The sequence below is a fragment of the Pogona vitticeps genome, chromosome 2 (genome assembly GCF_051106095.1).
Source record: "Pogona vitticeps strain Pit_001003342236 chromosome 2, PviZW2.1, whole genome shotgun sequence".
NCBI classification, from domain to species: domain Eukaryota; kingdom Metazoa; phylum Chordata; class Lepidosauria; order Squamata; family Agamidae; genus Pogona; species Pogona vitticeps.
Window position 1 is genome coordinate 196,710,555 of NC_135784.1, and position 16,269 is coordinate 196,726,823.

Genomic DNA, 16,269 nt, shown 5'->3' on the forward strand with positions numbered 1-16,269 from the left:
GCTTCCATTTTAAGAATAACTCAGTTCATGAATGTAAGTTTCAGGCCTTGACTTTCATATCTTACCTCAAGTCAGGATTTGTTCACATGCTCTCCCCACCTGATTTTTTTTAAAGATGGTGGTACCTACTGGAGAGATAATCTTACCTTAGCTTTCAAGCAGGTTCTCTTGTGTTTGCCATTTTGTTTTCTGCATTTGCTGTTTTTATAACTATGAACTCTCCTTATTCTTCTCTTGCAGATGAGCTCACAGTGCCTGCACTTTACCCCAGTAGCCCTGAAGTATGGGCGCCGTACCCTCTCTACCCAGCGGAGTTAGCACCTGCTCTACCTCCGCCTGCTTTCACCTACCCTGCTTCACTGCATGCCCAGGTAATTTATACCAATCAGTCACACCTTCACCCACATTACCACCTGATCCTCTCCAGTGCACACTGTACAACTAACACTTGTCTGGCTAACAGGCACACCAGAGAGAAGTTAATGATCACTCCTTGATCAAGCTGACACATCCTTCTGGGACTACTGGGGACAAACTTAGGAAAAAAAGGATGGCACCCCACTGCCTGACGGAACCCTGAACACCTTTCTCTTCCTGAGTAATTTCACCTCCGTTCACTTGAGAAAGTTAGAAACCGCTGCTGGGTCTTTGTGCACATATATACCCCCTTGTATATATGAACTCTGCTTCCCATATTTGGCCTTTGCCGTGTTCTTGCTTTTGAGTTCTGAGGCTAAATGACTTCCAAGTGGATAGAGACAAGGTGTGTGAGAGAGTGCTTGTGTAGACATGTGTGGCGGTAGGTATACAAGACAGTGTGTCCTTTAGAAGACTGGATGTGAAATTCAATGTTCTGGAGGAGGAGTGATGGGATGTGTGGACTCTGTCAGGAGCAACTACTTCATAGATCTTCCAAGGTAAAAAGAGGTAAATACAGGAGGCTGTTTACCTCGTCAAACTGTGCATGTATCCATTGACTCTGCCAGTCCCTCTATCCTTCTCATTTCCCACTCGATCACCGAAAATCCTTGAATTCACACTATGGATAGAGAGAATGAACTGCAGGAAAGCCATTCTTATTAAAAACAAACAAACAAACCTAGTTCAGATGATATGAAAATATTGGTCTGAGAATGTTTCACCTGCTCCTAAACTGCAGCAGAGATTGGAAAGTTTTTTTTTAAAAAAATGATTTTTTTCCTGTTAATTTGTTTGTGAAAACTTATCCAGTGCTCATTAAGAGATTTTTTTAAAGAAAGTAAGGGGTTGTATTGTTTTTCTATTATTCTTTTAAAAATATATTAGGCTCAACAGAAGAATGCCCTCAAATCCAGAAAAGCCTTGACAGAATGCCTCTTAAATTGTCCTTTAAAGGTAACTTTAGAAGACATTGGCTGAAATCCCATCCCATACATTATGTTAGGATGAAGGCTAATGGTATTACCAGTTGCAGCAATGTTTTGGAACTAAAACTTTTTCCAGTTCCTCCCCTTGAAGGTGCTACGGCTGCCGCGGGACCCCCTTCATTGTAGAGAATCTAGGAGGGCTTTAATTTCCAAAAATGGCTACTACTGGTAATGTTATATATAAAAAAAGCAAAGCGTGCTGCTTATATAACACCCCATAGCGCTTCAAGCACTCTCTGGGCGGTTTACAAGTTAATTATGCAGGCTACACATTGCCCCCCCCCCCAGCGAGCTGGGTACTCATTTTACCAACCTCGGAAGGATAAAAGGCTGAGTCAACCTTGAGCCGGCTACCTAGGATTTGAACCCCAGGTTGTGAGCACAGTTTTGGCTGCAGTACAGCAGTTTAACCACTGCGCCAGGAGGCTCTGTCAGCAGTGATTTTCAGAACAGCCCCACAGCTCCTAATGGTTTCCTCACAATGAAAAGCGTTCCATGAGAGCCTCAGGGATGAGTTGGGGGTGAAGTCAGTGAAAATTTCTGAAAAAATGCCATGGGTGATGTCACAATCTTTACACTCTATAGTTTATGGAAGAAAATTTCAGCCACTGCTTGCTGCGCCAGTAAAGAAACTGTTTCTGCTCAATCTGTTACATTTGAAATATAAATTAGTTATATCCTCTTGTTTAATTCCTTTTTTTGGACAAACTCACTACTTCCAAACGTTGGCATAGAGTCACTCCTCTGCTGAAAAGAGTAGACCTGTCACTGTGATTATTTCCCTTTTGTTTTGCCCTCCCAAATTTATTTTCAGATGGCAACCATGCCAGGAATGCCCTGTTCCAGTTCCATGTGCTGTTGTTGCGCCCTTTTCTGGAAAGATAGATGTCAGAGCAGAGGCTTCCCATAGTCCAGGAAAGGGGAACGAACAGCTCTCCTGCTTGGGCCATGCAGCTGCACTCGGCCACTTGAAGATACTCCTTGGAAGGCGATGTCTAGATTTGAATGCTGCAGGGTGTGGATGCGGCTGTCCCATTTTGACAAATACCTGAAAGTTGCAGCCGGTCCCACATGCAGCAGAAGGGCTATTACCCAATATAAAGCAGGACAGCAGGGTGTTACAGTGGACCCTTGACTTACAGACGGCTTGACTTACAGACTTTTTGAGTTACAGACTTCTCTGGCCGCAAAATTTAGGTTTGACTTGCAGCCTGAGATTTGATTTACAGACCAGAAAAAAACCAAAATGGAACAAAAACGGCCTGTTACGGGATTAATCGGTTTTCAATTTACTGTAGGTCAATGGAGACTTGACTTACAGACTTTTTGACTTGAGAACTGCCTTCCAATACGGATTAAGTTCTCAAGTCAAGACCCCACTGTATCTCCTATCAGGGGGCTGCATTGGTGGTCTTTTCCTTCCTAGGCCCTTCGCAGAGTGTTGGTGGATATTTTGACAGACCTAAGTAACCAGGGCTTGAAGTTATTTGAAGGTCAATGGAAAAGAGGTTCACCTGCATGTTCATGTCTTGAGAAAAACAGAGATCTGTGGGTGAGGGTTCATTTTGCAAACCCTGCTGGAAAAGACAAGGGTAATACAGGCTAGATCTATTCTCTCCAGGAAAGGCGTTCAGTTTGCTTGACATACTCCCAGCTTTTAAATGGACAGTTTGTTAATAAGGCCTTCCTGTTTAAGGGGGCCAGTAGAAGGGAAAAAAGCAATGACTTTTTTCATCACACAACTTTGATCTCATTTACTGATTAAAGAGTGTGCTTTTGAGAGCTTCCTAGGGCTGCTTAAGCAGAGTGTTCATTTTTCTAAACAAAGGGCTCTCACCTGTGGGGAGGGCATTATTGCATGGGTACACCTAACCAGAAGCCCTTCCTCCCATTTGCTAAGTCAAACTCCTGTGATTGAATATACAGTATACTTCAGGAAATTCTCATGTGTTATATGGTGCATGTATCTACTTACACAGAAGCAGTTTATTCATTCTGTTTTCCTGATGGCGCAGGAATTGTTTGTGTAGTTGTTGGGGGGGGTGTTAACACAAGGTATAAGCAGGCATGCTGTGGAAGGCGGTTTGTGGGTCAGATGAAAACTTTCTGTAAACAAACGTAATTAAATTGGATTTCTTCTACAACCCTGTAGTTTTAAATTATAGTAGCAGGATATTAGGGCAATTTAGTGGTAAGGGAAGATAGCATAAACAGTGGGAGGGGAGGCTGTGAATATGAACAGCTTTTCATATGGGAACCAAGTATAACTCTAAATTTAAGAGAAACTTGAGGTAAATAGAGTTAATATTCTGTGCTCTGTGTCCAGATTCCGTAATAGTCTTATTTCTTTAGGCCTTGAAATACAATCCAGTCCAATATGTTTAGAGTTTGGTAAGAATCCTCTCTGTATCAGCTGGATTCATGGTTTCTTGCATTTTATATCATATTCTGTGATCAGACAATCTGTTCTTTTATACAGGAGACAATCCTGAGATTATCCATTGGAACATCTTTTAATGCAGGCCAGACTTCCTCTCTGAGGCTGATCATTGACATATAGTCTGAAATGATACAGCACTATTGAAACAAAGTGGTTTGGATAGGAAACCATTAAAAATTGCTTGAAAGGAAGTATATGATAATTTAAGAGCTAGAAATAAAGATTTTGGCAAGCCTGTTCATGCCCGTGGACATGGTGGTAGTTTAATAGATTGAACATTGATGTGCATCAATCAGGGTACAAGAGGACTGGTGCTCATCAAGAAAGTTTACACATTACCATGAAATGCAAAAGATTCACAGAAAGAATGTACATTGTTTATTACACTGGTTCTTAACCTTGGGTTACTCAGGAGTTTTGGACTGCAACTCCCAGAAGCCTTCACCATAAGCTGTGCTGACTGGGGTTTCTGGGAGTTGCAGTTCAAAAGCATCGGAGTAACAAAGGTTGAGAACCACTGGTTTATTACACCAGCATAGTAATGGCGGAGCCCTGTGGTACAGTGGTTAATCTGCAGTACTACAGTTACACCTCTGCTCACACCCTGAGTTTGATTCTGACAGGCAAAACTAACCAGCTCAAGGTTGACTCAGCCTTCCATCCTTCCAAGGTCAGTAAAATGAGTAACCAGTTTGCTGGGGGGGGGGAGCAGGGCAAAGTGTTCTTTGTATAATCATGTTGAAAACTGCCAGAGATTGCTTTAGCACTATGGGTTAGTACAGTGGTTCTTAACCTTGGGTTGCTCAGGTGTTTTTGGACTGCAGTTCCCAGAAGACCTCACCACCAGCTGTGCTGGCTGGGGTTTCTGGGAGCTGCAGTTCAAAAATACCTGAGTAACCCAAGGTTAAGAACCAGTGGGTTAGTATATAATTTGAAACAACAGCAGCAACAACAGCAACAGTAGTGTATGGAAAATACAAAGGATTCACACATGAAAAAAAAATTAAAATAAAAATTCTGTGTTTTCACATGGGATTTCAAGAAAAGAAATAGTTGGTGTGACTCAGGTAGTTCTGGGAGACAATTTGAACCTAAACTGCAGTGAGGTTGTGATTATCTAAGGACTAGGAGATCTCAGATAGCAGAAGGTTGGAAATGGAGAAAATAAGGACATGAATGGGAATCTCTTAGCAAATAAGATAAGAGAGAGAGGACTGAGGTGGTGGTGAGCAACAGATACTATAGCTTATTGCCTATGCACTGTATAAAATGGCCTCTTTGAGTCAGTGTGCCAGAGGAGTAGGAAAATATTATATGAGAAGTAGCCATGAATCAATGATGCAGTGCATATTTTCTGTTCCACATTCTAGGCTCATCTTGGGTGTCCTTCAACTTAAGTGCATAGTTGGGACTACCGAGAAATTTATCATTCTATGGTCCTTGAGCCACAGTTTTAAGATCTGTTGGCCCAGGACTGGGGTAGGGAAGAGAAGTGTTGCAGTGTAAGGCAGCATCCTGAACAAATTTTTCAGGAAAAATGTTTGGTCCTGGCTGTTTGATTGGGTACAGTGGTGCAAAGTTTCCTCTAACATTTTTTGGACAGCTATTGAGATGGAGGAAGAATTCATGATGGATAAAGTTATCAATAATGAGAACTATGTATTACCTTTGACATGGGAGAAAATGTATCTCACCGTACCAAGCAGTGGTGTAGTGGAGCCAGGGTTCACACAGCTGAACAGTAAGACTTCCTGAGTAGCAGAGTATGTGTCACCCACCACTACCTCAAACTTTCCTTCTGAACTTAGTTACAATCTTCAGTGTGGCTGGAAGAACTGTCGATTTCTCTCGGAACAGGAGGATATTGTTTCAAGATGGCCTCATTTGAGGATGGTTTGTTCTTGAATGGGCAACTAAGAGCTTTACAAACAGCCTGCTCTTCATTTTTTGATATGGGAATTGGTTATGGCTATGGGAATTGTCAAGATGAGTACTGTACCTGGTTTTCCAGATTTACTACTGCCCCACTGAGTACCAGTAGATGGGGAACAAAGGAAAGAGCTATTTCACTTAGATCTTGTAGGGGCATCTGGTTAGCCACTGTAGGAACAGTATCCTAGTCGAAATAGGACTTTGATCTGCTTTACCTTGAGTTATCTTAGAACTTGTGAATGCAACCTTGCCAAGCCATGGCCTTCCCTTTCTTGAAAGCAATAAAAGTTACCGCCTGAAAACTTGGAAAAAATAAATGAGAACATGAACCAGAGCTTGAGGAAAACTGTTTCTGACAGGGAGGAAAAGGAAAATTAGTTTTAAATGGAACACTATCTTTTATTCACGACTTGCAGCGGGGCAGACTATGAGTGCAAGGCTGAAAATAATCCCCCAAAGCTCCACACCTCTCTGGCAAAGTGGGAGCCAAGAATGCCAAGTAATGTATGTTCTGTCACAAGCACTTTTTCTGCTCACTGAACCTTGCTGCCTGGGACTCCTAATGGCCCCTGAGAGCTGGCGTACTCTAGTTAAAAATTAACAAAGGGGGAAAAAAGTAATTAAATATGGATGGCAGTAATCGCTGAGGAGTGCGGCTAGCCTGAGCTGCTGCATGCTTGAGTGCTTCAGTGCAGTTTGGTACATCCTGCAAGTTTAGAAGAATTCTGTGGCGAGCCCCCCCCCCCCGGAAGGCTTGCCCGTTTCAGTCTTTGTTGGGGAGCAGGGAGAGGAGGTGGAGGAGATGCGGTGTTGTTGCTGCTCCTGCTCCTGCCGGTGCCGCCAAGCACATGCAAGGTGGCCTAAGCTGCCGTATACAGGCCCAGGGAGACTCGTGTGGCGCCGACTGGAGGAACGATGGAATGCTACTAGGAGGGCACAGAGGCCAAGTACGAGATTTTGAGATTGGGGCCTTTTATGCGTTGTCCATGCCTGAGGCTTAGACCTTGGAAATGTTGCTTGGTTTGACAACAACTTCCAGAAGCTCCAAGCCCATTTAGTCATACTTGCTAGAGCTGTTCTAAGAATTATAGTTCCAAAATGTAATTTTTCTAAGCTCTGCACAAGCCAAGGTGTTTCCATAATATATTTTAACACTCTGAAGTGATCCATAGATCGTGTTATGAAGTATAATGAAGCTGGGTTTTTTTAATGAAAAATTGGAAATAAGAGATGATGATGATGATGATGATGATGATGATGATGATGATGATGATGATGATTAAAAAATACCAGACATAGTCAATCAAAATTATAAAAACATTGACTGGTATTATATGGCTGGTGCAAGTTTTATCCAAAAACCTAAGTATCTGTTAACTATCAGCACATATGTATTCATGTTGTTTCTCATATTACCCTTTTTGTAGCTTTGATTGTGTTTTTTCTGAGATCTGCAGCTTCTTCTTCTTCTTGGACTCTAAATCCTAGAATTCTCCAAGAATTCCCCAGCAAAATACTGAATGTTCCGGCCCATAAACACGCACCTGCAGGCAACTCCATTTCATTCACCTGGAGAAGACTAAGCTCACAGCATTTCTTAGGAGGAAGCTGCTGCAATGCTTCCTGAGGGTGGAAATCTTGTTGCCCTTTAGGCTGTAGAGAGGGCACCTCTTGGAGAACTACCACCCCTAGGAAGCATCGTACCAGTTTCCTCCCAAGAAGCATTGCAGCAGGAAAGGCTTAGAAGAGAGCCCTAGAAGGAGACCTTAGTTTTTTCCAGGTGATTGAAATGGAGGTGTTTGCAGGTGTGTGTTTGAGAGCTGACACTCCCAGAATTCTGCTTGGGGGATTCTTGGCAAATTCTGAGATTTGGAATCCAAAAAAGAACTGAATAGGCACATCCCTATGGGAGGATCACCTTGCTGCAGATGTTGTTACTGTACTTTCAGACTTTAAATTCACCCTTCTGCAAATGTCTTCCTTGCCTGTTGTTTTCTTTACTCTGTCTTCTGTTTTTGTTGTTCTTCCTGCTACTTTTAAAAGTGCTCAGTATTTTTAAAAAGCTCTCTCTTTTCAAAACCACCCATTTCCTCTTATTTCTCTTTTGAGGAATATGGGTTCTAATACGTCTGAGTTTTACAGATGAGACATATCCATGTATATTAGGCTGTGATTTGGACCCACCAGAATTCCATGAGAGCGTCGAGGATTCCTGATAGTTGGCTTGACTGACTTGTTTGTTCACTGATGAATTAATTTAACTTTTATTCACTCTTTGACCAAAAAAGGCTTCCAGAGCAGCTTCCAGATGATAAAACGTGCTTGGGTGACACACGGAAAGGCAGATTTTCTCAGGAAAACAATTTGCACACTCTGGGTGGAATTTAGTTTTAATATTTAATACATTTTCCTTTTGCATGAATTCTTGTGCTAGAAGCAACATTTTGGTGCTAGATGTTACATTGTCTTATTTATCCTCTAGTAGCTTTCAGATTAGCATTGTAGCTTTCAGTTTCAGGCTTCCATCTGAAACATTAGCTGCCCGAGTGATAATACATGAAGCAAAATATGTAATCACACGTTATGTTATTTATTGTACTCATATGTGTCCTGGAGTTTGCACAAAGAGCCAAATCAGAAGTAAGTGGCAGAGTGATCTGCATGTTTTACTTACTGGTAGGCAGAAAACTACAAAATATATACTTCCATTCTTTAAGATTTTTCCATATTTGTCCATGTAAAACCAGAATACGTATATCCAAGGTATATCATATATTAGATATATTTGGCTTTCCCATTTATTTTAGGTTTCTTTGTTAACTGCTTTTAGCTCTACCATATCTTTTTTGAAGTCCCCCCCCCAGTCACTGCTTTGTATGTTATTGTCACACGTGGAGGCCATTAACTATTTTTTTAGTTGGGAATATCCATATCCTGTCCTAAACAAGTCTGCATTTAGGGGTGGGGGATAAAAAGTGTTAGTGGTGGTGTAAATTGTTAATGGTTTTGTTTGTTTAGGCACAACATTTTAATTGGGAGTTTTCTTTTTAACATGCCTGTTAAAAGCTCTTCGGCAGAAATTATGTCTCTAGGAGAGGCTTTGGCTTTGCTTGATTTTTATTTTTACAGAAAGTATTGGGAGAGGAATTTGGTCTCGGCTGAGGAGCCTTGCTCCCTCTGTGCTTTTAGGAACTAAAATTTATGCTACAGGCCTCTTATTTGCCTTTATACCTGCCTTTATACCATAATGATCCAAGTTTGAATCCCTTTGGGTTGCAGAGCCCAAGTTTGCAATGTTCTTTGGAGTGTACCGAGGCACTTTTCATGGGTAAAGGCCTTTCTAATTTGCTGAGGTCTACCATTTAGGGGAAAAATGTGGGTTTTTTTTTTCTCATTACAATTGCTCAGATCCTCTGGCCAGCATACTCTATTCAGTGGCCATGCTGGAAGATTCTGGGTTTGCAGTTCAAAAAAGTAATGTTAAGCCATGTAATATTATTCATCGCAGAAGAACAGTGTTGTTTCCTGTATTCTATGCTATGGGGCTGAAGCCAAAATAAATGGGAGTGTGTGAAGATACCCTGAATGTAAAAGAGATATACTTTGGGTGCCACTGTTCTGATTTCTAGCTTGTAAAGCAGGAGTAGCGGGGAGGGCTCGGTGGGCTTTTGGGGCCTTCCTCAAGGGCAAGGATGGGCAGAGTAAAGTCCTGGGGTTCATTATGCACACCCCAGGTAGTCCCCAGGCTTCCTCAAGACCCCTCTTTTTCCAGAAAAAAAAAGATGAATTCATGCTCCTCAAAGTTTCCAGGGCTAGCTGTTTGCCTTTTAAAGAGACCAAAGGATTTTACATACATTTCCTCCTCCTTTGCCCCCAAATCTGGAAGTAGCGTTCTAGGTGTTCATAGTTTCTTTTTTTTCTTGTTTCTTTTTGGCACCGTTATTTTGTACAGCCCTTGGAAGGCACCAGGGCGAGAAAGTGGACCCCAGGCCTGTCAAAACTGCCCACTCCTGCATTAGATTGTAGATGACATCAGGGGGTGGTTTTTTTCTGGGTCGTTTCCCCCCCCCCAGCCACACCCCAATGTCTTAGGTATACATTTCTTTGTATGTAGAGAGGCATGGGGCAATTGATCCCTGCCTGCCTGTGAACCCTGAAAAGGGCTGCTGAGTGGCGAGGAAAAGAAAAGCAGTCTTTTCTTTAGCACGTGATGGAAACGCTGGTCTGATCTCCGATAATTCACCAGAGTGGAACTTTCATTACTGAATAAAAGCATGCTTTGCCATTTAAAGACCATTTCAGCCTCCTGTTAAGGCTAAAAATAGTTTTTTTTTTCCAAAGAAGTTGTAGATAGGAAAGGTTATTTTGGGACTGAAACAGGGGTATGGCCCTCCAAAATATGCTTTAAATATTCAGCTGCACTCTCCAGAGCTGCTGGGAGTACAATTACTGCTGCTGGTGTCTGTGTGTCTGTGTGAGAGAGAGAGAGAGAATGAATGAATGAATATTTTTTCTGGGGAAGGCCCTTGGTTCACTTGGGGTTCTGGGAGACACATAAGATGTAAAGGCTGCACGTTGCCTACCCCTGTTTTAAAAGGAGAGCGGCAAATGTGACCATCCAGACCTTCGAGTGTGGCTCCAGTCAACTTTTGCTGGCACTGGCAATGATGAGGCAAGAGGGGAACTGCAGTTCAGCAAGATCTAGGCGTCCATGTGTTTGCCATCCCTGCTTTTAAAGGAACTTTTATTCTAATTTTAAAAATGCATTGTTTTGTCCTGATTATTGCATTCATTTCTAGGCGATGATCCAGTTAATACGAGTTGGAAAGAGGCAATAGTGTTTAAGACATCTGAGATGGTTTCTCATGGTTTTGACACACATCTTTGTCTCCCACTGTTGTGAGTCAGTGAGGGAATAGATCTGGCAGGCAAATGATCAACGTTGACTTCTTTTGCCAGCAAAGAAAAACACACAGAAAACATTGTTCTTCCAAAGGGAGAGAGAGAGAGATCAAAATCCCACTACAACCACCATCTTTGGCTTTGCCTTACAGTGAGGATAAAAGTTCACCAGTGGTTCCCATCTTTTCCAGTTGGGAGTGTGCTCTTTCTTCGTTAGATTCTGTCAGCACTTAGGCAGGACCATAAGATTGGGGGGGGGGGGCTATTTTAAATAAATTCGACTTTTTCTTTCTCTGATCTAATTAAGTTTGAAGAGCCTAACAGTCTTGTTATTCATTTTTACTGTAACACTGTGTGATATGCTGCTATTCCCATTTTGAAGTTGGGGATAGAAATTGTGAAGGATTTTGCCCAGTGCTTACTAAGTTGTAGTTCTGTTCGGAGCTGAGGTCCAGTGGTGGTATCAAATACAACACATTGTAAGGCTGTCGTGCTTTCCCATTTATACAGTGTGTATGTGAGAACCTTTGGTGTCGTAAATGCTCTGGGATTCTCTACAGCTGCTCTTGTCCATTTATGCTCTGTCCTTGACGTGCATTAATCCAAGTTGTAAGATCATTGTAAGTACAAACCTGCACAAATGGAACTGCAATCAATCCCCTTAATTGTGGCCTGGCTTCTTTTTCATATGCAAACAGAAATAGGATAAGCCTTTTTCTGTGGATAAAATGCACATTCAGCCGACACTTTTTAAGCTCATTACCCATTTGTAGAGCTAAGTCAAACAAAGCCGGCCAATTTTGGCAGTACTCTAGCAAAGCTTCCATTAAAGAGTACTGGACTATGCCTTTTGATGGTTAGTTGCTGCCAGGTTGGGTAGGCCATGTGTTGCTAATCTCCGAGACAGAGGGATCTGTCTTAAATGTGAGTTCCACACGTTGTCTTCTAGTATCCCGAGCAGCTGAGCCCTAATCTACTTTAGCAGTTTTAGGACACGTCTAGCAGAAGATGGGAGTGCAGCACTCCAGGAAAAAAAGAGGTGCTTCGTTTTGTGCAGATGTTGAGCTTTGGGCATGACAACAGCTGTCTGGGCTGTGATGATGCCTGCCAGTATGCCTGGATTAGCAGTACTTGGCCTCCAGGATGGGTGGGTTGCTGGTGATTACTGTTCTCATCCAGAGCTCCAGTTCCCTCCCTCCTACCTCAAAACCTTGCCACTTCTGTGTAGTCCATCTGTGGACAAGACAAAGGGAGCAGCTTGCAAGCATAGTAACGAATGGTAGAATTGTATGCTTTAATAGGTAAATCAAGGAATAAAAATTTGGCTCATGATGTGGTGGAGCAGTTTTAATTGCTAATTGAAAGGATAATTGTCTTGTGTTTTCCAAACTGTCTTGCAGTGTGTGTTCCTGCAGGAATGAGAACAATTGTGGGTTGTATTTTCTTCTTAATAGCTGCTGTCTTATTTGTTAATTGCATGTGTTAGGACAAAACATATTTATTGATTGATGACGTCTGAATAGGTAGTCAAGAGTCAAGTAAGAGACAGTGAAATTGTGTTAAGTAACTCATTGCCAGAGATGGCAGTTCTCCCCAATGTGAAATTGGAGTAATGCAGCGGAACAGATCACCTGCAGATTTCAGACAGACAAAACAAAGTACTACACAATCCTAATTCATTCCTGAAATTCAGTGCCGGACGTCGTTGTGGTCTGTAGTTTAATAATAATAGTGTGCCGTCAAGTCAATTCTGACTTATGGTGACCCTTTTCAGGGTTTTCCAGGTAGAGAGTACTCAGAAGTGGTTTACCATCCCTTTCTTCTGGAGACACCCTGGCGCTGTGCAGCCCAACCAAGGCCATTCAGGCTGGCTCTATTTGCAGGAGGCACAGTGGGAAATCGAGCTCCCAGCCTGTGTCTCCTCAGCCAGATACCTAAACCATTGAGCTCTCCAGACAGCTAGTCTCTAGTTTAGACAGCTTAAAAACAACCGTTTAGGCTAAGTCATGGACTGTTTTGTCGTTTCTTGTCTGCTGTGGTTCTTCCATGTTAAGTGGCAGTGTGCCTCTCAGTATCAGTCACTAAAGGGAAAAGGGCTCGTTGCCTCCGTGAGCTTCTGCTTGTAGACTTCCTGTAGGTATTCAGTTGTCCGTTGTTGGAGACAGAATGCTGAATTCCAAGGTGATCTAGCCTGTGCCAGCAACACTGTTCATGGGTTCTTAAAACTAACCCAAAGTGCACAACAAAAAAGTTGAATTCTGCAGGCTGTCAAAGTGTACCAGTTAGGTAAATGCTTGGTTTCTCTTATATTAAATGATTTATATAATTGCCCCAATTCTCTTTATTTTTATGTAATTAGCTCTGGGGAAGGGGAAGGAACTGTACAGAAATCTGAAGCCCTGGCACAGCAAGGTTTATTCGGCTTCTGATCCTTGTTTTACCTATCGCCCCTTCTTTCTCATCTTTGCAACTATGTGGGACAGAAATTCTCGTGTCTGGTATGACAAACTCCACCAAACCAGAGTTTTGTGTCCATCTCTTATTCTGTACAGTTGTGGGATTCACACAGCGGAAGTTATGACAAGTTGAAAGAAGGCCTTGTGGTGCAGTGGTTAAACTATAATATTACAGTCAAAACTCTGCTCATGGTTGGGGTTCGATCCCAGTGGATTCTGACAGCCAGCTTGAGGTTCACTCAGCCTTCCATCCTTCCGAGGCTGGTAAAATGAGTACTCAGCTCGCTGGGGTGAGGCAATGCATAGCCTGTATAATTAAATTGTAAGCCACACAAAGAGTATTGTAAGCACTATGGGACGGTATATAAGTGGCACACTTTTTTTTGGCTTCTCTGAGCCAACTTCAAAGCCTTTGTTTTTTTGCACCAAAGACCTGTTTCAAAAAGCAAGTTGTTTGTCATTGTTAACATAAAAAGTGCATGCTGTAGTTCATGCGTATGCTTTCTCAACACTTGAAGGGAAGTTTTTCTTTACATGGTCTTAAGAGATACTGAGGAGAGTACTTGCTTGCTGAAAGGGAGAGCAGAGGCTGTGGATGGGTGGCTACAATATATTTGTAAGGATTTAAAAGGTGCTGTTAAGGAGAATTAAGCATGCAGTGTTACACTAGGTCTAAGAGCACAGCATCAGCAGACATGCTTTCTACCTCACTGCCTTTTTTCACGGCTTTGCCCTCACACACAAACCCTCCCACCAGATTCAAATGTAATTTTTAAAAATCTTTTCATTAATTGAAAAAGTATTCTCATTCATGAACAACATTTTGTAAAAGACAGTAGAGTTAAACTCAAATACAGTGGTGCCTCGCATTACGATGTTAATTCGTTCCAGCAAAATCGCTGTAGAACGAAAACATCGTAAAGCAAAATTAAAGAGCCCATAGAAACGCATTAAAACCTGATTAATGCGTTCCTATGGGCTTGAAACTCACTGTCCAGCGAAGATCCTCCATAGCGCGCCCATTTTCACTGTCCGTGCAGCGAGGAATCCATCCCAGAAAAGAGCAGATGGCCATTTTTTTTACCTGGCGGCCATTTCGAAACCGCCGATCAGCTGTAGGAAAATCGTCGTTTTGCGAGAATCGGTTCCCGAAGCAGGGAACCGATCATCGCAAAGCGAAATTTCCCCATAGGAAACATTGTTTTGCGATCGCTTTTGCGATCGCAAAAACGTCATAATGCAATTTTCGTCGTCAAACAGAGCACTCGTCTTGTGAGGCACCACTGTACTTACAGAAACTGTAGGTACCATCTACAAAAAGGCATCAGCTCCCCCAACCGAGGAATAAATGTACCTTCAAGGGTGGTGGCTGCTACAACACTTTTCAAAACTAGTTTTGTGCATCTTTACCTTTGTTGAATTCCTATATCATTAACTGGTAAAAGCTCCTTTAGCCAAGTGATACCCTGTCATAAATTAAATGGGGGAGTGCCAGGCGCATAATCTGATCCTCATGAAGTACCAGCATCCACCCACTGACACTGTACTATCTCTAGTTTTCTTCCTTATCCAGAAAGGCACCAGCAGTATTCTTTGTTTTAGCATAAGGCTGTCCGCACTGGTAGATGTGTCATTTTTCAAAAGGATTCTTCTTTGGTCTTCTGTTGGGAAACTGGTTGGAAAATGGTCAACTGATGGTTTCGGAGGCTCAGCTTTTTGCCAGAGCTGTCACATACATTACATATATTGCTTCCCCCCCCCCATCTTTCAAGACATTTAAGTTGCAAATAGAGCAGACCAGTGTTTGGAAACACTTACCATGCTTATGCATTCACCAGAGAGATGTATGTAGCTCATTGTTGTTCTCTTGTCTGTTGCAATCTTTCATGTGGTGCTGCCCTTAGGAATGAAATGACTACCTCAGATTAGGAACAGTCTCTTGGCCAGAGATTTTGGATGTGTGTTTACCCTAAGGTAAACAAACAAACAAACAAACCCATGTTTCATCTTCTTATTTGTGGACGTAGGTAATTTTTCCATATAGACTTAAGCCAGCAATAGCTTTTCAGAACTAGCATGTCACACAGCAAAATCATGGCTGTATAGTCAGTGCAAATTGATGGATAATTTTCCTCTCTAAGGTCACCCATGGCATCTTTCTGGTGCCATCTGGCTGCTCTGCTTGCCATCTGCTTTGGGAGCCCATCAGATTTCGTGGCTTAGAATTAAGGATGCTGGAGGGAGGGGGAAGTGGTTGCATGGCTGCAGCAGCAGCAGCAGCTGCCTTGTATTCCTTGCCCGAGGAAGGAAGGGTATAGGACAGAGTCACAACTGAAAGATGGATGCGTCCTGAACTTTTTCCTGGGACTTATTAGCTAGGCCTCATTGTTAATAATATTTAAATCCTGTCAATTTTGACTTAAGGTGACCCTGAGTTTCCTAGGTATCGAGTGCTCAGACAAGTACTATAATTCCCTTCTGGGGGCGCCCTGGGATGGTGCAGCTTGCCCAAGGCCACACAGGGACGCTCTTGAAGGCAGAGTGGGGAATGGAAGGCTGAAGCCCATGGCTCTGTAGCAGAGTGCTTCAATGTCGACTCACTGAGCTATCTAGCCATGAATTTATTCCTGTTTTCCCAATAAATCTATACTGTTCATCTGAGCTTTTAATGGCATTTAATAACCTATTTTCCTTTTGATCTGGCAGTGGGGGTTGGGACTCTTGTATCTGTTAGTGTGCTTTGTAAACAATTTATTACCTTTATCGTTGATTAGTTTATTAAGCTCTCCAAAGGGCTTTTAAAACTGAAGAAATCATTTGACAGATTCCATATTTTTGCAGCATTTAAAAGCACATGTTCGAATAAAAAGCACATGTTTGTAGCCCATAGAGGGTTTTCCCCTCAGCATTGTGATCTCCTTTGTTATGCATCACTTGAGAATTAGATGTGCAAAAGAAGCTGTAGTTTTTATTCTGGAGATGACAGACATGCTTCTTCTGTTAATGTGTTTTCACAGTTCTTCTGTTTTACCCCTTGAAGGAGTGTCCCTTCCAGATACAGGTTCTTTATATAAATGGGGAGGGGGCGAAGGGCAGTCCCCCAAAGCTTCTTTTTGCAGTTCCTAGCCATCTT

At 42.4% G+C, this 16,269-nt stretch overlaps 1 protein-coding gene across 4 annotated transcripts in view; it reads left to right on the forward strand.

Moving 5' to 3' along the window:
* Positions 1-16,269, forward strand: part of RBPMS (RNA binding protein, mRNA processing factor) — a 99,297-nt gene that overhangs the window by 71,698 nt on the left and 11,330 nt on the right. For all 4 annotated transcript variants that reach the window (XM_072991871.2, XM_072991873.2, XM_072991872.2 and 1 more), the window contains exon 6: positions 241-371. In XM_072991871.2, coding sequence (XP_072847972.2) covers positions 241-371 — 131 coding nt within the window. The remainder of the gene's footprint in view (positions 1-240; positions 372-16,269) is intronic.